Source organism: Rhinatrema bivittatum, chromosome 4, assembly GCF_901001135.1.
Source record: "Rhinatrema bivittatum chromosome 4, aRhiBiv1.1, whole genome shotgun sequence".
NCBI lineage: Eukaryota > Metazoa > Chordata > Amphibia > Gymnophiona > Rhinatrematidae > Rhinatrema > Rhinatrema bivittatum.
In genome coordinates, this window is record NC_042618.1 from 1,895,873 (window position 1) to 1,921,293 (window position 25,421).

At 45.2% G+C, this 25,421-nt stretch overlaps 1 protein-coding gene across 3 annotated transcripts in view; it reads left to right on the forward strand.

Moving 5' to 3' along the window:
• Positions 1-25,421, forward strand: part of AHSA1 (activator of HSP90 ATPase activity 1) — a 94,913-nt gene that overhangs the window by 13,077 nt on the left and 56,415 nt on the right. For 2 of the 3 annotated variants that reach the window (XM_029597665.1, XM_029597664.1), the window contains exon 2: positions 12,065-12,215. Coding sequence is in view for 1 of the 3 variants with exons in the window: in XM_029597663.1 (XP_029453523.1) it covers positions 12,865-12,944 (80 nt within the window). In the remaining 2 variants the exon portion in view is untranslated. Of the gene's footprint in view, positions 1-12,064; positions 12,216-12,790; positions 12,945-25,421 lie in introns of those variants that run through there. The other variant, XM_029597663.1, reaches the window with a different exon arrangement.

A 25,421-nucleotide genomic window follows, 5' to 3' on the forward strand; every position in this document is an offset into this window, starting at 1 on the left:
TCCCCGTAACTTCCACTAAACCTTTGCAGATGCTCCAGAACGCCGCCACTAGGATCCTAATCAATTCTAGTCGAAGAGACCATATCACGCCCATCCTCAAGAATCTACATTGGATTCCCATCAACTTCAGAATCCTTCATAAGTCCCACACCATTATACACAAGACCATCCACAATCAGTCCTCACTCCAGTTAAAAATCCCACTCCACCTTCACACCTCCATGAGACCGATCAGAGCTGCCTACAAAGTGACACTCCATGCTCTCCCCACTAAGTCCTCTCTCCACCCCTCCATAAGGAAACGTGCCTTCTCTACAGCTGGACCTTCTCAGTGGAACGCATTACCCCCAGAGTTACGCCAGGAACAATGCCCGCTTATCTTTAGGAAGAGATTGAAGACTTGGCTATTCAAACTGTCGCGGTACAAATACTGACTCTCGATGCAGTTATCTGTTCAGAAGCATGCTGTAATCACTATTTCTATTCCTGTGTCCCACCCCAGTCACCCTCTCTTTAAGTCAATTTGAGCTTAAGTACTACTTTCCTGTTACCATTGTCACTTATTTGTTTTTTATCCTTCCACCCCTTCCTCTCCTATCTCCTCTACCCTGGCAGCCCTGTCCTTCCTTAAGATCTTAGTTAAGTTCTAAGTTATCTTTATACTAGGTTATCTTGATGATATTCTGATTACTCCCTTGTTAGATGTAACTTACCCATGTTTCGATGTAAACCGGTGTGATATGACTTTGTCCTGAACGTCGGTATAGTAAAAAGAAGTAAATAAATAAATAAATAGTTTTTGTTGAAGTGTTTTGATATCAAAAGGAGGGCGGTAAGTGATTGTTCTTATGTTGCTTTTGTCTCTGGTAGGTTTCATGTTGCAGGTCAGGGTGGATTGGATGAGGGAGTGATCTGACCAGGGGATTTCAGTTATTTTTGTTTGGTGTGTAGCCCAGGTGATTAAGCAGTTGAAAATGGGAAAATCTCCTGGCCTGGATGGATTCTTGAGCGGGTTTTACAAACAATACTCTCGCATATTGGTATCTTCATTGACTAATTTTTATAATTATCTAAGCGAAGGGAGATCTTACCTACTTCGTCCAACGTAGCAGGAATAACCGATATAGCTAAACCAGGCAGAGGTTCTACACAGTGCGGATCTTATTGGTCCATCTCACTGATCAACTTAGACCTGAAAATCTTGGCACAAGTCCTTGCAGAGAGGATGAATAAGAATCCTGCCTTTGTAAGTACACTCTGACCCAAGTGGGTTTTGTTCCTGGTCGGATGGTGGCCGGCAATATCCGTAAATTTGTGGATTTCATTGGGCTCAAAAAGAACATATTCCTTCTGTATTATTTTCCATTGATATGGAAAAAGTGTTCAACTTAGTCCATTGGTCCTTCTTATTTAAAACTTTGAAGAAAATGTCTTTTAGACCCTTTTTCCTTCAATGGTTAATGAAGCTCTGTGACTTGCCAATATGGAGATTGTTTCCTTATAGGGAGGGGTATAATGCAGGGGTGCCTGTTGTCCCCATTATTGTTTGCACTATCTTAGAACCCTTTACTACTAGGGTCCGTTCTTCTCCAAAAATTGCAGGTATCAGGCTGGGCGATCTTCATTTTAAATCTTCCTTTTTTCGGAGATATTATGTTTCACCCTATCTGATCCTGCTAATTCCTTAAAAGGTGGTGTTGATGAACTGCGTAGATTTAGTACGGTTTCGGGCCTTAAGGTTAATTTCGATAATCCAAAATCTTGAATATCAATGTGGCTGATCCTGGGTGGATAAACTTAAATGGTTATTCTCTTTAGATGAGCTAAACATGCCCTTAAGTATTTGGGAGTTCATTTGTGTTCTCATGTTTCTGAGCTCTACTCACTAATTATATCCCACTGCTACGGCAATAGATCAGGATTTGGGAGCTGGTCCAGAGATATATTTTCTTGGCTGGGGCCGTATAGCTATCATTAAAATGAATATCCTTCCCCGTTTTCTTTTGTCCTCTACCTTTCCTATTTTCCTCCCTTTCACCTTACTCAGTTCTTGGCAAAAAATATTTTTGAATTTTATTTGGAGGAGGCGCCCCGCTAGGGTGGCCTGGCTTATCTTTTTCAACTCAAGTCACGGGGAGGTCTTGGGGTCCCCAACCTACTTTGGTATTTTGGGGCTTCCCAACTGAGAGCACTGATTGATATACGTAGGCAGGTTTTATTTTTATTTATTTAGATTTTTATATTCCGCTTTTCGGCACCTCAAAGTGTACATCAAAGCGGATTACATAGGTTGCTGTTAAGCAAGTGGGTTTTACTAGAACAAGCCTTAGTTGGGGAGATACCTTTGTCCACTATGTCTGGACAACCAAAGTCGTCTTGGCCGGTCAGTTGCAGTTTTCCCTTCAACATTGCAAGTGACCTTGCGAGTTTGGTCTCAATGGAGGTCGGTATTGGTTGGTTCTAGCTCTTATTTTTCTCCCATCTTTTTCACAACACTGCTTTCCCAGCTGGATTACATCCTACACTTTTTAATTCTTGATTGGCTTCTGGTATCTCTCACATTGAGAATTTAATTTCTCAGGAGCAGTTTTTTTTTTTTTTTTTTTTTTTTTAAGAACATAAGAAAATGCCATACTGGGTCAGACCAAGGGTCCATCAAGCCCAGCATCCTGTTTCCAACAGTGGCCAATCCAGGCCATAAGAACCTGGCAAGTACCCAAACACTAAGTCTATTCCATGTTACCATTGCTAATGGCAGTGGCTATTCTCTAAGTGAACTTAATAGCAGGTAATGGACTTCTCCTCCAAGAACTTATCCAATCCTTTTTAAAACACAGCTACACTAACTGCACTAACCACATCCTCTGGCAACAAATTCCAGAGTTTAATTGTGCGTTGAGTAAAAAAGAACTTTCTCCGATTAGTTTTAAATGTGCTCCATGCTAACTTCATGGAGTGTCCCCTAGTCTTTCTACTATCCGAAAGAGTAAATAACCAAGTCACATCTACCCGTTCTAGACCTCTCATGATTTTAAACATCTCTAAAAAAGCAGACTTCACTGCCCTGGACAATATTATACATCTGCATAAACCATCACGTACAACAAGATCTACATATAAAATTCAGCTGGATGTCCCTTCATTACCACAAGCCAAACTTTCCTCCACCAGAAATAGAGCCATTTCTATAGTCGGTCCAAAATTATGGAACTCTTTACCTCTACACCTCAATTCACAAGAAAATCTTAAATCCTTTAAAAAAGGAACTTAAAGAATGGCTACTCTCACAGTCTTACAATGACTGTTCACCCAATGATAACAGAGCATAAATCCTTTTTCATATCCACCTCTCGCCCCCTTTTTATTCCAACAATCCTTCTGACTCTCGCCCGACTTGCAGAAACCTTCTTTCTCTTTAACGGCTTCAACCGTCAACTTCAAGAACTGCATACATTCTTATCTATTGTTCAATGTACTTATTAACTTTTACTAAGTTAATACTCTGTTTCTATCTGTTTTAATGTTATGAATTTAAATGTAACTGGTTCGTTGTAATGTAAACCGGAGTGAAGGCATTGTCAGCTGTACCTCGGTATATAAACAAATGCTAAATAAAATAAAAATAAAATAAATCTCTATCATATCCCCCCCTCAGCCGTCTCTTCTCCAAGCTGAAAAGTCCTAACCTCTTTAGTCTTTCCTCATAGGGGAGCTGTTCCATTCCCCTTATCATTTTGGTAGCTCTTCTCTGTACCTTCTCCATCGCAATTATATCTTTTTTGAGATGCGGCGACCAGAATTGTACACAGTATTCAAGGTGCGGTCTCACCATGGAGCGATACAGAGGCATTATGACATTTTCCGTTTTATTCACCATTCCCTTTCTAATAATTCCCAACATTCTGTTTGCTTTTTTGACTGCAGCAGCACACTGAGCCGATGATTTCAATGTGTTATCCACTATGACGCCTAGATCTTTCTTGGGTTGTAGCACCTAATATGGAACCCAACATTGTGTAATTATAGCATGGGTTATTTTTCCCTATATGCATCACCTTGCACTTATCCACATTAAATTTCATCTGCCATTTGGATACCCAATTTTCCAGTCTCACAAGGTCTTCTGCAATTTATCACAATCTGCTTGTGATTTAACTACTCTGAACCTGGACCGGATGGTATACACCCCAGAGTTCTGAAGGAACTAAAAAATGAAATTTCAGACCTATTAGTAAAAATTTGTAACTTATCATTAAAATCATCCATTGTACCTGAAGACTGGAGGATAGCAAATGTAACCCCAATATTTAAAAAGGGCTCCAGGGGCGATCCGGGAAACTACAGACCGGTTAGCCTGACTTCAGTGCCAGGAAAAATAGTGGAAAGTGTCTAAACATCAAAATCACAGAACATATAGAAAGACATGGTTTAATGGAACAAAGTCAGCATGGCTTTACCCAGGGCAAGTCTTGCCTCACAAATCTGCTTCACTTTTTTGAAGGAGTTAATAAACATGGGATAAAGGTGAACCGGTAGATATAGTATAGTACTTGGATTTTCAGAAGGCGTTTGACAAAGTTCCTCATGAGAGGCTTCTAGGAAAAGTAAAAAGTCATGGGATAGGTGGCGATGTCCTTTCGTGGATTGCAAACTGGCTAAAAGACAGGAAACAGAGAGTAGGATTAAATGGGCAATTTTCTCAGTGGAAGGGAGTGGACAGTGGAGTGCCTCAGGGATCTGTATTGGGACCCTTACTGTTCAATATATTTATAAATGATCTGGAAAGAAATACGACGAGTGAGATAATCAAATTTGCAGATGACACAAAATTGTGCAGAGTAGTTAAATCACAAGCAGATTGTGATAAATTGCAGGAAGACCTTGTGAGACTGGAAAATTGGGCATCCAAATGGCAGATGAAATTTAATGTGGAAAAGTGCAAGGTGATGCATATAGGGAAAAATAACCCATGCTATAATTACACGATGTTGGGTTCCATATTAGGTGCTACAACCCAAGAAAGAGATCTAGGTGTCATAGTGGATAACACATTGAAATCGTCGGTTCAGTGTGCTGCGGCAGTCAAAAAAGCAAACAGAATGTTGGGAATTATTAGAAAAGGAATGATGAATAAAACGGAAAATGTCATAATGCCTCTGTATCGCTCCATGGTGAGACCGCACCTTGAATACTGTGTACAATTCTGGTCGCCGCATCTCAAAAAAGATATAATTGCGATGGAGAAGGTACAGAGAAGGGCTACCAAAATGATAAGGGGAATGGAACAATCCCCTATGAGGAAAGACTAAAGAGATTAGGACTTTTCAGCTTGGAGAAGAGACGACTGAGGGGGGATATGATAGAGGTGTTTAAAATCATGAGAGGTCTAGAACGGGTAGATGTGAATCGGTTATTTACTCTTTCAGATAGTAGAAGGACTAGGGGACACTCCATGAAGTTAGCATGGGGCACATTTAAAACTAATCGGAGAAAGTTCTTTTTTACTCAACGCACAATTAAACTCTGGAATTTGTTGCCAGAGAATGTGGTTCGTGCAGGTAGTAGCTGTGTTTAAAAAAGGATTGGATAAGTTCTTGGAGGAGAAGTCCATTACCTGCTATTAGGTTCACTTAGAGAATAGCCACTGCCATTAGCAATGGTTACATGGAATAGACTTAGTTTTTGGGTACTTGCCAGGTTCTTATGGCCTGGATTGGCCACTGTTGGAAACAGGATGCTGGGCTTGATGGACCCTTGGTCTGACCCAGTATGGCATTTTCTTATGTTCTTATGTTCTAAATTTTGTGTCATCTGCAAATTTGATTATCTCACTCGTCGTATTTCTTTCCAGATCATTTATAAATATATTGAAAAGTAAGGGTCCCAATACAGATCCCTGAGGCACTCCACTGTCCACTCCCTTCCACTGAGAAAATTGTCCATTTAATCCTACTCTCTGTTTCCTGTCTTTTAGCCAGTTTGCAATCCACGAAAGGACATCGCCATCTATCCCATGACTTTTTACTTTTCCTAGAAGCCTCTCATGAGGAACTTTGTCAAACGCCTTCTGAAAATCCAAGTATACTACATCTACTGGTTGTAAGGAGGACCACGTTGCAGCCTTGCAAATATCTATTAACAGAACTCTTTTGAGGTGTGCCACCGATGCTGCTGTGGCTCTAATCTGGTGTGCTCAAGGTTTAGAGTTCAATTTTATGGAACGTTTGTTGTAACAGAATTGGATGCATTGAGATAACCAGCTGGCAATGGTTCTTTTTGAGACTGGTTGTCTCAGAGCATTAGGATTGAAAGAAAGGAAGAGCTGGGATGGTCTAGACTGCGATTCAGTTCTCTGCTTGTAGTACGCCAGAGCTCGTTTGCAATCAAGTGAATGCAACTGCCGATCCCTATCATGGATATGTGTTTCGGCTTGAATACTGGTAGAGTGATTGTTTGATTTAAATGGAACGGAGAGACTACTTTCGGTAGAAAGGTTGGATAAGGTCGAAGAGTGACTTTGTCATGGAAGAACTCCAGATATGGAGGGTAATGAACTAGAGCTTGAAGTTCACTGACTGTCCTTGCCACCAAGAACACCGTTTTCAATGTCAAGTATTAAATGTGTGAGGTGTCCAGAGGTTTGAAGGGGGACAACATTAACTGTTCCAGAACGATATTTATGTCCCAGGGAACTGGAGGTTTCATTGTTGGTGGACGGAGGTTGAATAACCCACGCATGAATCTGAAGATTAGAGGGTGTTGTGAAATCGGAAGACCCTTGTCTGTATGGTGGAATGCCGCAATCGCACTGATATGTACCCGCACCGATGCAGTGGTAAAGGTGATACAGATATTGAAGCAACTCTGTTATGGTTGTGGAGAAAGGATCAAGTTTGCGGTGAGCGCACCATTGCGAATAACGAAACCATTTGCCTTTGTAGGAGGGAGGAGGAATAGCCTAGTGGTTAGAGCAGTGGGCTATGAACCAGGAGACCAGAGTTCGTGTCCCGCTGTCGCTCCTTGTGACCTTGGGCAAGTCACTTTACCCTCCATTGCTTCAGGTACAAAAAACTTAATTGTAAGCCCTCTGGGGATAGAGAAATACCTACAGTACCTGAATGTAAACCAATGTGATATCTCAGATCGAATGTCAGTATATAAAAATAATAAATAAATAAAATAATTATGTCTGTGGAGACTTTTCTGGAAGCTATAAGGACATCTTCAACAGGAGTTGTAAGTGCAAGGTGACTTAATATTTGCCTCTCAATCTCCACGCCGTTAGGTAAAGGGAGTGGTGCATTGGGTGGAGTAGATTTCCTCCTTCTTGTGTCAGAAGGTTTGGGTGGGATTCCAGAGAAATTGGGCGGGCTATGGATAGCCGGAATAGATATGGATACCATGGTTGCCTTGGCCACACTGGCGCTACTAAAATCATGTCTGATACGTCTTCTATACATTTTTGAATTGTCCTGGAAATTAGCGGAATTGCAGGGTAAGCGTTAAGGAGACTCTTCGTCCATGGAATGAGAGACGCATCCGGCACATAACGAAGCGTGCTTGGATAAATTGAACAAAAGTGGGGGACTTGTCGATTGTCCTCTGTCGCAAATAAGTCGAGAGTGGGATAGCCCCATTCCTGAAAGAGATATACTGCCACTTCTTGATTGAGCATCCACTCGTGTGGATGGAAAATCCTGCTGAGGCGGTCTGCTGTGATGTTGTCCAATCTCGGCAAATAGGTTGCTTGAAGGGATATCTGCATAGACTCCGCCCAATGAAGAATCTGGAGAGCTTCTCGGCAAAGAGTCCATGAACCTGACCCGCCTTCTTTGTTTATGTTGAACATGGCGACTTGATTGTCTGTAAAAATCATAAGTCGCTTCCCCACTACTTGAGCTGAGAAGGTTTGAAGTGCTTTCCAAATGGCCCGAAGTTCTAGAAGATTTATGTGTAGTATCGATTCCCTGGGGGACCACAACCCCTGAGTCTTTAGGGTGGGCAAGTGTGCTCCCCATCCTGTTCAGGAGGCATCCGTGGTGAGAATCAGTTGATAAGGAGGAGTCCTGAATGGGGAACCTCTGGAGAGATTGGAATGGGAGAGCCACCACTGAATGTTCAATTTTATTGCCGCAGTAATATGGACTCTTTTTGTTAGACTGTTTTACTGGCACCACTGACGTTTGAGGCCCCATTGAAGTTGTCTCATATGGAGTCTCGTGTGTGGGACTACATGGATCGAAGCCACCACGTGGCTGAGTAATTGAAGAACACGCCATGCAGAGGAGCATGTTTGCAGGTGCATATGCTGTGCTAGACTGGAGAGGGTGAGAGCTCTGTCTCGAGGCAGATAAGCTCTGTTGTGTACGGTGTGTATCACTGCTCCAATCAACTGCAGTAGTTGTGTGGGTTGGAGATGGAATTTTTCGTAATTGATGATAAATCCCAAATTCTGGAGGCATTTCATTGTGGTGGTTGTATGGGCCTGGAGCATAATTGGGTCTGAGGCTACTTAGAAGCCAGTCGTCCAGGTAAGGAAAATTTTGGATTGACGGTAGTCATAGATGAGCCACCACCACCACTAGGCACTTTGTGAACACCCTGGGTGCCGAGGAAAGGCCAAACGGAAGGACCTTGTATTGGTAATGTGTGTTCTGGACTCGGAAACATAGGAAACGCCAGGAGGATGGGTGCATGGGAATGTGCGAGTAAGCATCCTTCAGATCGATGGAACACATCCAATCGTTCTTTTGTAGAAGAGGAAGAATGTTTTTGAGAGGTCATTTTGAATTTCTCCTTTTGAATATGTTTGTTTAGGTCCCGAAGATCGAGAATGGGTCGAAAACCTGATTTCTTGGGAATGAGGAAATATTGGAAGTAGAATCCCTGATCCATTTGATGAGACAGAAGAAGCTGAATGGATTCGTTTAGGAGTTCTGAGACCTCTATTTGTAATGAGGGTATCTGTTGTTGGAAGCTGTGTAGAGGTGGTATATGTGGCAGAAGGGGATTGGTTATGAAATTTAGCTGGTAACCCTCCTTTATAATTTGTAGTACCCACTGATCTGAAGTAATGGATTCCCAATGCTCATGGAAGAATTGTAGGCATCCCCCAACTGGTAGTGTTGAGGATGGCGTCGCCTCTCTCAAAAAGCCAGAGGCTATTTTTGTGGGATGCCTTAGCTTGTGTAGCTTGCCGAGAACATTGACGTGCTAGCAAAGACTAAGAAGAAGATCTAGCTGGAGTGAATGGTTGTGGCCTATATGAAGGATAAGAGCGAAACTGATCCCTTGGGTATGTTTTAAGATGATACAAGGGGTTATATCTTTTTGACGAAGAATGGATGTCAGCTGGCGAAGTTAGAGAGTACCGCTAAATTCTGTTCTTTTAACTTTGAAACTGTCTCTGCAAATTGGTCTCCAAACAGATTTTGAGGTTTGCAAGGGAGATCTGCTAGTTTTTCATGGACATCATTCCGTATAGCGCTAGCTCTCAACCAAGCTATGCGGCGAGCTGCAATTGCTGCGGACGATATCCTGGCAGATGTCTTGAAGTTCTCGTATATGGAACGTAGCAAATGACGCAGGCCTTCCTCCAAATCTGTGAAGGGTTGTCATCTGCTGTACAGAAGAGTCTTAACTTTTGCAGCGACTCAAATAAATACTGCATCATATAAAGTTGGTGAGTACTTATTAGAGATGTGAATCGGAACTGAAATCGGATCCGATTCTGGTTCCGATTCACATCTATAGAGATGTGAATCGGAACTGAAATCGGATCCGATTCTGGTTCCGATTCACATCTATAGAGATGTGAATCGGAACTGAAATCGGATCCGATTCTGGTTCCGATTCACATCTATAGAGATGTGAATCGGAACTGAAATCGGATCCGATTCTGGTTCCGATTCACATCTCTAGTACTTATCTTTGACGACTGCATTGCAGCATGGTAAGTCTTCCGGCCAAACTCATCCAGATATCTGTTGTCTTTACCTAGCGGAATGTTGGCATGCAATTTTGGACACTTTGCCTTGGACATTGCAGACTCAACCACGATTGAGTTATGTGGAAGCTGAGCTGAGTTATAAATTGCTGAGTTTTGCATTCGTAATTTTAAGTCCGTTCTTCTAGATGTGGAAGGAGTGGAAAAGGGGGCTTCCCACATCTTTTCTAGAACTCCCTGAAGAACTGCATGAGGTGTAGCGCAGTGGGTTCATGTGGCATGTCAAAAGTTTTGAGGATACCGAGTGTCTCTGAGCGTGGGTTAGCCACTTTCCCCGTCTCCACATTGAGGAGTGTTCCCATTTTCTCAATAAATTTAGAGTATGAGAGATCCTCCGACGGAGAATAGGGTTCTGGTAAGGTGTCCGGTGGGTCAGACGGCATGCCCATTGAGGAAGAGGGAGATGAGGCCAATGTAATTGGCGATTCCTGGCTATAGGGGTGATCCGGGCCTGGAAACTCTGGAATATCCACTCTTTTTAGGGGTTCAGGAATTTTTCCTTTAGAAGCTGGTGGTGGAGAATCCTTAGGTGGAGATTGTGGTACTTCCATGGATTCTAAATCATGAAAGAAAGTAGATAACGCTTGAGAAATTGTAGACATAGCTTTTGATGCTAGTGCGCCCTGTGGTGTTCTGGTTTGACCTGTCCAGGAAGGTGGACGGGGATGTGGAATTTCTTGAGAATAAAGATCTGATGGAGGTTTTAATCTTTTAGGAGAAGGGGGATGTAAGGCGAATGGCTTCTAAGTTTGGATGCAGAAGACATGTCTGAAGAGTAGAGTATGTACTACTAGAAGTCGCCTTAGATGAAGGAGACGGAAGGTCATAGAAACTTTCCACATCCACATCTGTAAGGGTTGCTTCGGAATGAGACGAGCGGCCTGAGTGCACCGAGGATGAAGTTGGTTTTCCTTTTAGACTTTTGGTGTTTGTGTCTGGACCCTGAGTCTGTCTTGGTTTTACGTTTTTTTTAGAAGGCAGATGCTGTAAAGGGTCCTCATGCATCGATGGCGCCGTGAACGACGGAGCTGGCTTCGATAGCTTTGTAGGCTGCTCCGTGCTCATCCTGCGTCGAAGGCGTCGTGAGTGGAGCAGGCTGCTTCAAATGCTTCATGGACAGCGCTAGGTGCTTCATATGCGTCTCGACACTTCGATTGCGTCAAGGACGGCACTTATTTATTTATTTATAATTTTTATATACCGGAATTCCTGTATACACTTGCGCCGTATGCTTCGATACAGACAGTGCTCTAGTCCGCGAAGCGCCAGGGACAGATCCCTGTACCTCGGACAACGCAGCTGGGGCTTTAATGGGAGCAGGGGGAGCGATCCTCGTCCCTTGGTGCAATTTCTTGGGCTCTGTAGGTAAAGTGTACCTGGGCCCAGCTTCTGATGAGTGTCGCAGCTTCTCCCATGGTCCCAGGGAGGAGGCCCGTTTCTTGTGCGATGTCAATGTCATCTTCACCCGGCTGAGGCCATCGGAGGCTGTCCCAGACAGCATGGCTAATTCATATTGCTATCTATGGAAACACCATTTACAGTAAGCAAACCTGCTTATCCTGCTTGACCATGCCATCCTTTACATATAGTGCCACCCCCCTCCACCAATTTGATCTGCCCAGTTAATATAATTTGTACCCTGGTATCAGTGTCCCAATGGTGGTTATTCTTCCATCAGATCTTTGAGATGCCTATTATCTATAGATCATTGTTTAGTGCCATAGTTTTTAATTGTCCAATCTTATTTCCTAGATTTCTGGCATTAGCATACTTACATTTTATAGTATTTCTCTATTTATTTATTTATTTGAGTTTTTTCTATACCAGCATTCGCGAAGGGGATCGCATCATGCCCGTTTACAATTAACAGGGTGTGACAACAGAGAATAATAATAACATTAACAGGTGCAAAAAAGAAAAACATAGCAGTTACAATAAAACAGGGATGAGATATAACTTGGAATAGTGAAGTGGTGATAGTGGTTAACAGAGAAAAAAGAAGCCTGTTAACACAAAGATATGTGTTAACAGCTGTTCTATCTCCTTTTTAAATATTAGTACCTGCAGGAGCAACATCAGAATATATTCGTCACACAAAAGATGGAGGCACGGACCAAGCTCCCAAGGAGGTGATGAAAACTGAAACAGTAACTGAATGGGAGAAGATCCAAGCTAAACACCAAGCATTCCTAGTTGCAAAGAACTGAAGGTAAACCTGAGATCAGTAGGGCTGTGTCATGGCATTGCTTCAGAAGTAAACTGGAGAGACTGGATGGGCTTTAGGCTTCTTAGCTGCCCACTTTGATTGTAGCCAGCTGATGAACATCTTGCAGCAGGATGGATTATGGGGCTTAACCCAGCCTTTCTTGGATTCTTCCCTCCATAGCTATTTATTGTGACTATGGGCCAGTGCCTTTATTCCTCCATTGCCTCGGGTACGAACTTAGATTGTGAGCCTTCTGGGGACAGAGAAATACCCACGGTACCTGACTGTTAAGGCACGTCCAGCTGTCATGAAAAGGTGGGAGTTAAATTAATAAATAAAGCATGTGTAAAACCTTCTCCCGTAGAGACTTTTAGCTGCTTTGCCGTTTGCAGAGCTCCCCACTGCCAAAGCAAAGGCTGTGAAAGGGGAGCAGGGTCTGAGCCCTAGCCTTCGGCTTTCAGCAGGAAGAGCTCTGATAGAACGACAGCGCGGCCATTTTCTCACCGGCGCCTGCATACCTCACTTCCGCCCGGACCCGGAAATGACGCCGGCCCGGCTTCCAGGCCTTTCTAGTACGTTCCACCGTGCCGGGTGATAAAGGGAGCGCCGTGAGTCGAGCTCTGCCACCGGCGGGCGGGGGGGCGCCGCAGGCATGGCGAAGTGGGGGCAGGGCGACCCGCGCTGGATAGTGGAGCAGCGCGCGGACGCCACCAACGTCAACAACTGGCACTGGTAAGGGGAGCCCCTGCCCACCGGGAGGGATGCACGGCCTTGCGTGACAGGAGGGGGGGGTGCGAGCCTGGCTGGGGTCTGACACCTTGGCAGGACCCGAGAGGTTCGCTGTCAGCGGAGCAGGTTTGAACGAGGAAGGGATCGGTGCCCGGACACGGAAGAGTTGATAAAAACGCGTGCATGCCCTTGGTATGCAGGGTTGTGGAAATCAAGTTGTAATGCTGGGGCGACAGCAAGCAATCGGAGACGAAAGCTGGCGGAGGCAGAGATGGACAGGGAGACCCGAGAAAGACAGATCTGCGCTCGTCAGACGCACGGGCAAAAAGGTCCCCCCTAGTTTGATAGAAGCAACCTCCAGATTGAAGAGTGCAATATGATGACAAGGTCATGGTTTCACCAAAACACAAAGATAAGAGGAGGCTTTAATGGTGACGCTGGCGTTGGAAGTATTGTGAGGACTTTAGCTTCTGAATTCGTCTTATAAGTCCACTCTGAGACAGCACTAAGTTTGAGGCTTTAGGAGTAGATTTGAATTATGAGAGCTAGAAGTTAAAGCGTGACAGATGAGACCTGCTCCGTGGAAAGCTTGAAATACCAGGCAATGGCAGAGTTTGTGTCTTTCCTAGAACATCAAGTGTGCGCGCGCCCGGTTATAGAAATCTTTGTGGTCACGAAGGTGTTATCCCTTCTTTTTTTTAAATAGAAGATATCAGATATCAGAAACTGATATGGTTGTTGCTGATGGCCAACCTCAAAACATTCATCGCAGTTGGCCATCAATGGCAGCCAACTGAAATGCATAAAGTCATGAGTATGAATTGCATTTTACTCTCTTCATATACTTATTTACAGGCTGATGCAAGAAAGTGCGTTTAGCTGAATGCATTCTCTTACCCATACCTACATTTATTTATTTATTTATTTATTTATTTATTTATTTAAATGCACCTTTTGTGCAGGTAAACATTACTCCCCGTGAAGGAAGGAAGTTTACCTGCGCAAAATAAGTTTAAAAATGTGCACTTGGTGCCCTCGCATGGAAGTTCTATGCAAATGAGGGCACTAAGCTTTCTCTCCCAATGCCGAGAGGTGTACTGGTTGCATGCAAACTTTAAGGCTAGAGACTACTCCTGGTCAGAGATGAAATAAAGTGTCTAATGCTGGATCTGCCAGGGGGGGCTCTCCCCCATCCCCTAACAAGGAAAAGCAACAGTAGCAGCTCAACAGTGCATTTTTTTTTAAAGCCAAACTGCAGCCAGATAGATGGATAAATTAGGTGCACAACAAAAGATTACTTCCTAAATCCTCTCTCCTGTCTAAATCCTCTCTCTTGTTCAGCCAGTCTCCTTTGAGTTAAAATGTGCATTCAGCCTGGTTGCACACATTTTAACTCTGTGTACACACATTTTATTTCCTGATGCATTAGTTTACTGCATTGGGAGTTATATTTTAACCTGTGCAGTAAACTGTGCATGGATTATGGTATCAGCCTATTAGTGTGTAAACCTAATACTGTAGATGTGAGTTAGTGAGCACTGTTTCTTATGTCTCATATGTTTGGACAGAGCTCACCTACCAGGGATTTGTGTGGCCCAGTCTCTGAGCTGTAACTACCACAGGGTAGGACACATGCATTTTATCAAGTGCCCAAATTGCAAGCAGTATTTTCTCAACTTTTTTTTTTTTTTTAAACCAGTTTTCTCTCAGTTAAACCTTTGTTTTCATGCAGTGGAAGAACAAGGGTCTGTACATGAGATGGGAGCATGTTGACTAGTGCCACATTTGAGTGTTTTGAATTTCTATAAGAGTACCTATACTTGGTGAGAATTATGCATCCTGGAATGACATACAAGATTTTCAGTGGCCCAGCATAAGTAAGGCTTCTTTAGTTAAATTGATTTCTTGCGCTGTCCTTTCAGCTATGGTGCTACAATAACATAAATCAGCTAAATATGCAAAAATTGTTCAGAAATATAAATACGAATAAAATCATTAACAAACGAACTGCATGGCTGCCTCCGTACCCATGATCACTATCATTGCCACCACCTGCTGCTGCAGGCAGAACTATAATTGTGCAGCCTAAAGTAGGTTAGTAGGGCACATCAGCTTGTCATGGCTTTTATTTTTCTCATGCGACAAATGGCTATACAGCTGATATATATCTACATCTATATAATTTCCCATTGACAAGCAGGCATGACATATTCCAGTGCTAACATACATCCAGTTCTCAGAACTCAGAAGTGTTTCTGAGCACACAGAGTTACTGTGCTGCCTCATGAACCCCTCACACTTTCTCTGTATGACTACACCAACATGCATACACAGTTAATAAACTACCTCTTGAGATTGTTTTTTTCCAGACAATATATTAAGTTAAATTCATCTGAGCTTCCACATGGATATGTCCCCTTCTGTCTTGATTTCAGTGAATTTTCACTGCTTGCTTTTTTTTTCCTGCTTCTTGCAAATTTCTTAACACCACTGCCTTGGCAGCCCCTCAAACAGAATTTTAAGTTCTACCAAAAAACTCTTTACAAATGAAGAGAGGCACATCGAAGAAACCAATATCTGGAACTTGGAGTGATTTTCAGTGCACTGAAACATTTAAACATTGGCTGAAAAACACACCAATACAATCAAGCAGCCATGTCTGAACACAAATTTACTCTGAGAAATTCAAAATGAACTCCCTCCACATGATTCTCCCATTCGTGTAGGTGGGAGAATGGATGTGTGCCCTAGATCTAAGGATACCCATCCATACCTCCCACTATCTATATTTTTTGTGTGGGGATCCTCTTAACTACCAGTGTAGAGTACTCCCTTTTGGCTTTCAGCAGCATTGATAGTATGTACCAAATATCTAGTTGTAGTAGCAGCACATCTCTGTCAGGGCATCTGTCTTTCCTTACCTGGATGACTGACTAGTGACCATGACTTCCTGAGAGGTCTATTCAACTCGTACAAGCATTGGGATTCCTAGCAAATCTCATCTCATGATCAAATTCATTGGGCAAACTCTATACAGAAAAGAACTTTTCTTCTGTCAGATCTAGCAAACACTGTCAGATCACTTGTTCATCTATTGATCTGCGTTCAGCAGGCAACAGTCAGGGAGATGTTAGTTTTGGGCCTCATGGCAGTGGCAGTTCATGTAGTTTCATTGACCCATGTTCACTTGGGATTCCTGCAAGGAGGTCTCTGCACCCAATGGAACCAGTTAACTCAGCCATTCATCAAGTCTGAATATCTCTCAGGAAATGAAGCAAGAGCGTAGCTAGTGGCTAGACCTCTTACATCCTTCAAGAAGGAGCGCCACTCTGTCTTCTTCCACATCAGGTGGCATTAGTGAAATATACCATCACCAAGGGATGGAGAGCCCATATGGGTCCCTTCTGAACTCAAGGGACTTAGTCATTAGCAGAGAGGCGGTTTTTGGATCAACCTTTTAGAAGAGGGGTTCTCAACCCACTCTTCAGGACACACCTAGCTGGTCTGGTTTTCAGGATATCCACAATGAATATGCATGAGAGATTTGCATGTACTGTTTCCATTGTGTGCATCTCTTTCTCATGTATATTCACCTTGTATATCCTGAAAATCAGACTGGCTAAGTGTGTCCAGAAGACTGGGTTGAGAACCACTGTTCTCGAATATTGAGTGATCAGATATGCCTTAGCTCTTCATGCATCTTCTTGAGGGGAAGAACACTTTTTTAAAACTTTTATTCCAGAACAGCACAAATAACCATAAGGAACAACCACAAATCCAACAAAAGAAAATTAGTTTACATTAAATTCAGCACCTTTTTTGCACATCTTTTTGTAAAGAATGTATGTTAGCTATCTAAATTTTGATCTCCAGCCAGGTACCCACCAGACTTGTCAGAATCCTTCTCATCCACTCATTTCCCTCCCCCACTCATACCCCTAATCTCCCCTCCTCTAGTTTTAGTGGAGTTAAAATGTAACAAACACTCATTAGACGTTTTTTGGGAATGGTTTCAAGATGGCTGCTTAGTAGAGCTGTGCGTTTGGTGAGCTCCTGAGTTTGTTATAATTTTCCTGCTGTTGAATTACCTTTATGGGGAGAAAGCGTAAGCTGTGAGGAGAACCTTTTCCCTGCAATTCCTTCTGTGTCAACGCCTATCTCAGGACCCATGGACACTCACATCATGCGCGGAGACAGTAATGCGGAGAGCCGGCAGCCATTGGAGATGAGGGGAAGAGGAGCTCTCCTCTCTCCCGGCTCAATGTCACCATTAAGCCCCGCAGTAAGGACCCCGCCAGGAAACCCAGTGGATGAGAGATGCCCCAGAACCGACAGAATCGCCAAACAACCGAAGTGTTGAGCGTGATCTGGCAGGGATCGGAGGGGCAACGGCTCTCCCAGCAAGCCCTAGTAACATCAAGGCTCGGACCGGCGTTGGAGCAGGAATATCACTGTTGGTACGAACTGGAGAGGCCACAGAGAGCCCTGTACAGAGTATTTCATCGGTGGTAAGACCTTCCACTTTTACCCTAGAGACTATATGGGAAGCTATTATTGAAATGTGATCCTCTATATTGCAGCAAATGAATCAATTTGAAGAAAAAGTAAGTGCTTACTCACACTACACTGGAACTGGAAAGCCAAGTAGTGTCGAACAGGCAGCAGATAAATTAAATAAAAACAACTCAGGCTATATTTTGACCATATCCCTTCATTTGACCATATCCCTTCCAAACTACTGCTGCTAATACCAGATACCATCTCCAAAGCCCTGACTGACATCATCAATTGTTCCTTAGCCCAAGGAATCTATCCAGACGACCTGAAAATTGCCTCCATCAAACCTCTCTTAAAAAAACCTAATTTAAATCCCAAAGATCCTTCCAACTTTCGCCCAATCTCCAACCTCCCTTTCATAGCTAAGGTAATGGAAAAATTAATTAATACCAGATTATCAGAATACCTCGAAGACCACAACATATTATTCCCCACTCAGTATGGCTTCCGAAAATCTTTAAGTACCGAATCTCTTCTCATATCCCTAACAGATTACCTCATCATGGGCCTCTATAAAGGTCATGCCTACCTATTGATACTCCTCGACCTATCGGCCGCCTTTGATACTGTAAATCACTCCCTCCTCCTAATTCAACTAGCGAACATTGGAATAACAGGCTCTGCACTTGCCTGGTTCAAATCATTCTTGGGAAACAGAGGATACAAAGTAATAATACATAACAAAGAATCTCAGTTTTATCCTTCCACGCTAGGAGTTCCACAGGGCTCCTCCCTTTCTCCCACGCTCTTTAACATTTACCTCCTCCCCCTATGTCAACTATTAACCAAACTGAACCTCAAATACTTTCTATATGCCGATGATGTCCAGATTGTCATCCCTATCAAAGAATCCCTCACAAAAACTATTACATTCTAGGAAAATTGCCTTCAGAAAATTGACAGCCTGCTCTCCACTCTAAATCTAATCCTAAATTCTTCAAAAATCGAACTTCTCATAATTTCCCCCGAAAACAGTAACCTCGCCTCAAATCCACCCACCGGCTTTCAAACATCACAAGTAAGAGACCTAGGAGCTATCATTGATAATCGGCTAAATCTAAAATCTTTTATTAATCAAACTACTAAGGACTGCTTTCATAAACTTCACGTCTTAAAAAGAATCAAACCACTTTTCCACTCCCACGACTACAGAACAATCTTGCAATCAATAATCTTCTCTAAGTTAGATTATTGCAACTCCATTCTGTTAGGTCTTCCGTCTTCTCATACTAAACCCCTTCAGATGGTTCAGAACACGGCGGCCAGAATATTGACAAACACAAGAAGAAGAGACCACATATCTCCTATTTTCAAAGACTTGCATTGGCTGCCAGTTCACTATAGAATCTTATATAAGTCCATTACCACCATCTACAAAGCTATCCATCAACTCTCTCCGCTTAACCTTCAAATCCCATTTAAAAAAACATACCTCCACCAGACCGATCAGAGAGTCCTACAGAGATTCATTACAGGTTCCTCCTTCCAAAACCTTTCAGCATATGACCCTCAGAGACAGGGCATTCTCCACAGCAGGACCTACTTTGTGGAACTCCATCCCACCAGAACTGAGACAGGAACCCTGCCTTCCAACATTTAGAAAAAGACTTAAAACCTGGTTATTTATGAAAGCCTTTCCAGACACCAACTGAACCTTATTTCACCTTAATTAACTCTGACCACCCAACAGAGTAATCAACAACTTTGCCAATTCCTTAATTTTTTTCAATCTCTTTTAAATTGGCAGGCCCTTTTCTTTTATTTTTCAATGTTAAATTACTATCGCTTCTTCACCGTTCCAAGTTTTATGTCCCTGTTTTATTGTAACTACTATTTTTTTCTTTTAGCATTTGTTAATGTTCTTATTTATATTCCTTTTGTCACTCCTTGTTAATTGTAAACCGGCATGATGCAATACCCATCGCGAATGCCGGTATAGAAAAAACTCAAATAAATAAATATATTGATTAAGGATAAAAATAGCACCGCTAGGAAAATAGAGAACCTGGAGAATTTAAGTAAAATTCGGAATCTAAGGTTTATTCATTTTCCACAGGTTCCTCTACATCCCCCAAGAGACTTATTTAAACGGTATCTTTTGGATGTATTAAAAATAGAAGCGGCAGTACCTCCGATTACAAAATCTTCTATTTATCCAAGCCAAGACGATATGGGGGAGCAATTACAAGGAGGAACATTAACTGAACAGGTGCAAAACCTTTTTTTGGAGAGATCAGATTCTGAAATGGCAACACTAGCGACATTGATAGTGTCCTTAGCACTGGACTATGACAAAGAGTGGCTCTTGTGATTATGTTTGTGTCACAGAAATGAAGTATTTCTTGGCTGCAATATTAGTCTTTCTGGATGTCTCGAGAGACAGAAAAGAAGGAAGGGCCTTTCTGCTATTAAAACCACAAGTTCTATATGTTGGGGTAGCATTTTTCTTAATTTCCGTGCAAGTGCATTATAAAATATAGTAACGAAACATATATACTCTTTGATTCTCCCCCCCCCCCCCCCCCCCCCCATTGACTCAATTTTTGTTAGGGAAGGCAGTGGTAACACCAGTAAGTTCCAATATTGATACTGCATGTCCTTCATAGTTTAAATGGTCTCCGTATCTATTAAGCTTGTATTTCCTAGCGTGTAGCAGATGGACTCAGGACCAGTGGGGTATAGTGTACTCTTGATAGCAGTTGGAGGCTGATCAGATTTCAATCTGACGTCAGCCTCTAGTACATATACCCCTGCAGGAAGTGCAGCTCTTCAGTATTTTCCGTCTCCATAGCAGTTAGGGACTATCTACACGCTCTCGCAGCATTAGAACCAATTCAACGAAGAAAACCCAAAATTGAAGAAAAACCTACCTCTGAAGACTAGCTCTGCTCTCCTGCGGTGATACCCTCGGGTCCCTCCCCCAGTTGATTTCCCAGTGTGATTTCTGTGGACCCTCAGAGGTGATCCTCGGTACGACGGCTGATTCGAGGCGAGGACCTAGCCCCCGATCCCGGGTGTGGCTGAGAGGCAGCAGGTGTATCCTCGCGTGCGGCAGTGAAGGTATTTGCCCTTTCCCCCCGCAGCCGGAGACCACCTGGAACGAAACCGGGAAGCGCCGAAGACAAGGTAAGGTTGAAATCTTCAGCATTGACTCTAGTCGCATAGGTCGCCGGCCGGGACCAGTGCCGCCGGGCTGATCCACCCTAGCAGGGCCAGGCCCCGGTTAGTTCCAAGGGTCAACCCATGTGAAGACCCTCCAAGGTGGTCGCCATATTGCCCGTGTGGTCGCCGTTGCCATCTTGGCCCTATTCGCCGCTCCGTTCGTCATCTCGATCCGGGCGCACAAGACTACTTAGGCGCACAAATTACATGTGCGCATAAAGTTACACGCACAAGGGCCGTGCGCACAAGATATTAAGTTGACTTAGAAAATAGCCATTGCTATTACTAGCAACGGTAACATGGAATAGACTTAGTTTTTTGGGTACTTGCCAGGTTCTTTTGGCCTGGATTGGCCACTGTTGGAAACAGGATGCTGGGCTTGATGGACCCTTGGTCTGACCCAGTATGGCATGTTCTTATGTTCTTATATACGTGAGTTGCACGCTTACCGTGCTGAGCACATACCCGCGACTTGGGCGCACAACTGCGCGCACAACCCACACGCACATCTTAGACGCGCCGGAGCGCATAAGGGTTTATGTGCTGACAGCCATGGCACCACCAGAAATGGAGATAAAGGCTCAAGGCCTCTGCCCAGCATGCCATATCAAAGCCGCACAAAGCGAGGAGGCCAGTCCCACCCAGGGCCGAGTAATAGTGGGTACCCCGGACCTAGCAAATCCCAGCAGGCCACCCCCGCAGATGGGGACCCCCAGGGACCCAACGCCCCTTAGCTTGGATCCAGCGTCTGTCTCATTGGTGGAGTTCTTCAAAGGGCTACACACCTATTGTTCACATCAAACGGAACCTCTGGCTGATCAGCCACATCTTCCGCCAGAAGACCTTTTATGCCCCATGCCCCTCGAGGCCTAGATAAAGGTTTCCACCACCCAGAAGCCCCACCTATGGGGACACGGACAACTCTGAAGAGGAAGCAGAGCCCCTACAAGAGGGGGAACTCCCCCCGGGGACAGAGCCTCACCAAACCATAGACTCTTCTTCATCAAGGACAAGCTCCCTGACCTGGTCACCCACAGCCTGAAGGAGCTCGCTATCCCGGGCCCATGTGCTTCGGGGGAGCCTAAGCCGAATCCCCTGCTGGAGGGCCTCCGCCAAACCTCCCGCCATTTCCCTCTGTTACAAGCCGTCCAGCAGCTAATTGACCTGGAATGGAGCGCTCCAGAGTCCACATTCAAAGGGGGACGAGCTATGGCAGCCATGATCCCCCTGGACCCGGCGGCCAAAGACCTCCTCACATGCCCAAGAGTGGATGCCATGGTCTGCGCAGTCTCGAAGCGCACTACTATCCCAGTGGAGGGAGGAGCAGCACTCAAAGATGCATATGACCGGCGTCTGGAATCCATCCTTAAACAGTCTTTTTGACGTAGCCGCTATGTCCCTACAAATAGCGGCCTGCTACACCGTAGTGACACGTGCCTGCTTATCTCAGACCAGGAGCAACACCCCTGGAGAAGTCATGGAAACAGCAGTATCATTCCTTGTGGACGCTACCTCCGATCTGGTGCGGCCAGAGGAGTGTCATCTGCGGTGGCTGCCAGGAGACAACTCTGGCTCCGAAGCTGGTTGGCCAACGCATCTTCCAAAATTTGCCTCACAAGGATGTCCTTCAAAGGATTCCTCCTGTTCGGCAGCGAGCTAGAGAAACTAGCCGACAAATGGGGCGAGTCCCCATTGCCGCGCCTACCGGAGGACAGGATGAAGAGAAACCAGCAACCCTTCCCCCAGTCCTCCAGGGGCAGAAGTTCGCAGCACTTCATTCCATACAGAAGCAACTATCAGCCGACCCGTCCAAGGGAAGAAGCCATAGGGGGCAGACTAGCCCTATTCTACCACATATGGGTCAAGATAACTTTGGACAAGTGGGTCCTAGCCATCATTCGGGAGGGGTACTACCTGGATTTTCTGCGAACCCCTCCGGACAAGTTCGTAGAGTCCCCCTGCCACGACCTCTCCAAGAGGGCGGCAGTGGAAGCTACACTGACCAGACTACTGGCCCTCGGCCATAACCCCAGTGCCTCCACAAGAAATAAATACTGGGCATTATTCCATTTATTTTATCGTCCCCAAGAAAGAGGGGATGTTCAGGCCCATCCTGGACCTAAAGTCTGTCAACCGCCACCTGAGGACTCCCCGCTTCCGAATGGAAACCCTACGCTCCATAATAAGGGCGATACAACTGGGAGAGTTTCTCACATCCCTGGATCTTTCGGAGGCCTACCTACACATCCCAATTCATCAGGAACATCCGTGCTATCTACGCTTCAAAATCCTGGACCGTCACTACCAGTTCCGTGCACTACCCTTCGGGTTGGCCACAGCACCCCGGACGTTCACCAAGATCATAGTGGTGGTGGCGGCAACACTGAGGAAGGAAGGAATCCTCGTACACCCTTACCTAGACGATTGGCTGATCAGGGCGAAATCCCCAGAGGAAAGCCGCCAAGCAACCAACAGAGTCAAAACTCTACTGGAGAGCCTAGGATGGGTGGTCAACACAAACAAGTCTGCAGCCCTCACAGTCTCTAGAATACCTAGGAGTCCGATTAGACACCAAAGAAGACAAGGTCAGCCTGACTCCCACAAGGAGATCAAAACTGTGGAATCGGTTACAAATCCTGCTGAGCAAACCTCGCCCCACAGCACGGGATTTACCTAAAAGTCCTCGGTCTGATGGCATCCACACTGGAAGTAGTGCCATGGGCGCAAGCTCACATGAGACCCCTGCAGCGCTCACTTCTATCACGATGTAATCCACTGTCTCAGAACTATGCCGTACGTCTATCACTCTTGGGCAGAGTCCGGACCCAGCTATGGTGGTAGCTACAGGTCAGCCACCTGAGCCGGGGAACAAGACTATCCTTCCCAACCTGGACCCTGCTCACCACAGACGCCAGCCTACGAGGATGGGGAGCACACTGAGGAATTAACCGCCCAAGGGCAGTGGAACGCAGAAGAGTCTGGATGGAACATCAACCACCTAGAAGCACGGGCGGTCAGACTAGCCTGCCTACAATTCACTCACAGACTCCGAGACAAAGCGGTTGATGTAGGTCACAACAGTGGCCTACATCAACCGGCAGGGGGGAACCAGAAGCCAACAGATGTCTCTGGAAATAGACCCCCTAATGGCGTGGGCGGAAGTAAACCTCCAGGAGATCTCGGCCGTCCACATCGCTGGGAAAGACATCATGGCGGACTACCTCAGCAGGGAAAGTCTAGACCCAGGAGAATGGAAGCTGTCGTCCACAGCATTCCAAATGATAGTGAACCGGTGGGGGACACCAGACATGGACCTTCTGGCAAACCGGTCCAGCGCCCAAGTACCCAGGTACTTCAGCCGCAGGCGGGAACCTCAGTCCCGGGGATCGATGCTCTGGTACAGACCTGGCCACAGGGGACCCTATTATACGCCTTTCCGCCTGGGCCCCTATTGGGCGCAGTCATTCACAAGATACAGCTTTGCAGGGGACTAGTTCTTCTGGTGGCCCCGGACTGGCCAAGAAGACCGTGGTACGCAGACATGAGAAGACTACTGGCAGGGAGCCCCCTACCACTGCCTCCACACAGAGACCTGCTTCAACAAGGACCGATCCTCCACGAGGATCCAGCTCAATTCTCTCTTACGGCCTGGCAATTGAGAGGGCTCGCCTGAGAAAGAGCGGATACTCGGGGGCTGTAATCAACACCCTACTCCGAACACGCAAGTTCTCCACATCTTTAACATACATAAAGATTTGGAGAGTTTTTGAAGCCTGGTGTGAAGACCACGGCATCAAGCCACGCTCAATTAAAGTTCCCGCGATCCTGGAATTCTTACAGAACGGGCTAAGAAGGGGCTGTCCCTCCACTCCGTCAAGGTACAGGTTTCCGCATTGTCATGCTACGGCTCCAAGAGCGAGGGCGACAGCATAGCTTCTCACCCGGACGTGTCACGCTTCCTGAAAGGAGTCAAACACATCCACCCACCACTAAAGTGGCCGGTACCTCTGTGGAACCTCAACCTGGTCCTGGATTTCCTAGCAGGAACCTCCTTCAGACCCCTCCAAGGTCTGTCCCTCCACCTGTTAACTTTAAAGACAGCATTTCTGCTGGCAGTTTGTTCAGCCCGCAGCATTTCAGAACTATAAGCACTGTCCTGCCGTGAGCCGTTCCTCAGGCTCACCCCGAGATCCATCCAGTTACGCACGGTCCCTTCGTTTCTTCCCAAGGTGGTATCACACTTCCATCTTAACCAAACCATCTCGCTACCATCGCCGGATGACTTGAAGAATTCAGAAGAAGCTCTTAGTCTATGCCACCTCAATATCTGCAGACTCCTATCCCGATATCTGAATGTCGGAACCCATACGAAAAACAGACCACCTTTTTGTCCTTCACAGCGGGAAGAGACAAGGGGAAGCGGCCTCGCGGGCAACCATAGCCCACTGGATCAAGGAAGTCATCAAGGCGGCCTACATAGAAGCAGGCAAGCCACCGCCTCTACAGGTCAAGGCCCATTCTACCAGAGCCCAGGCAGTAGCCTGGGCAGAAACCAGAATGCTGATACCCGCCGAGATCTGCAGGGCGGTGACATGGTCCTCCATCCACACCTTCTCCAGATTCTACCGTCTGGATATTCAGGCTCGGGAGGACACAGCATTTGCAAGGGCAATACTAAGTGGGTCACGGGCAGCCTCCCACCCAGTTTGGGAGTAGCTTTTATACATCCTATTGGTCCTGAGTCCATCTGCTACACGCTAG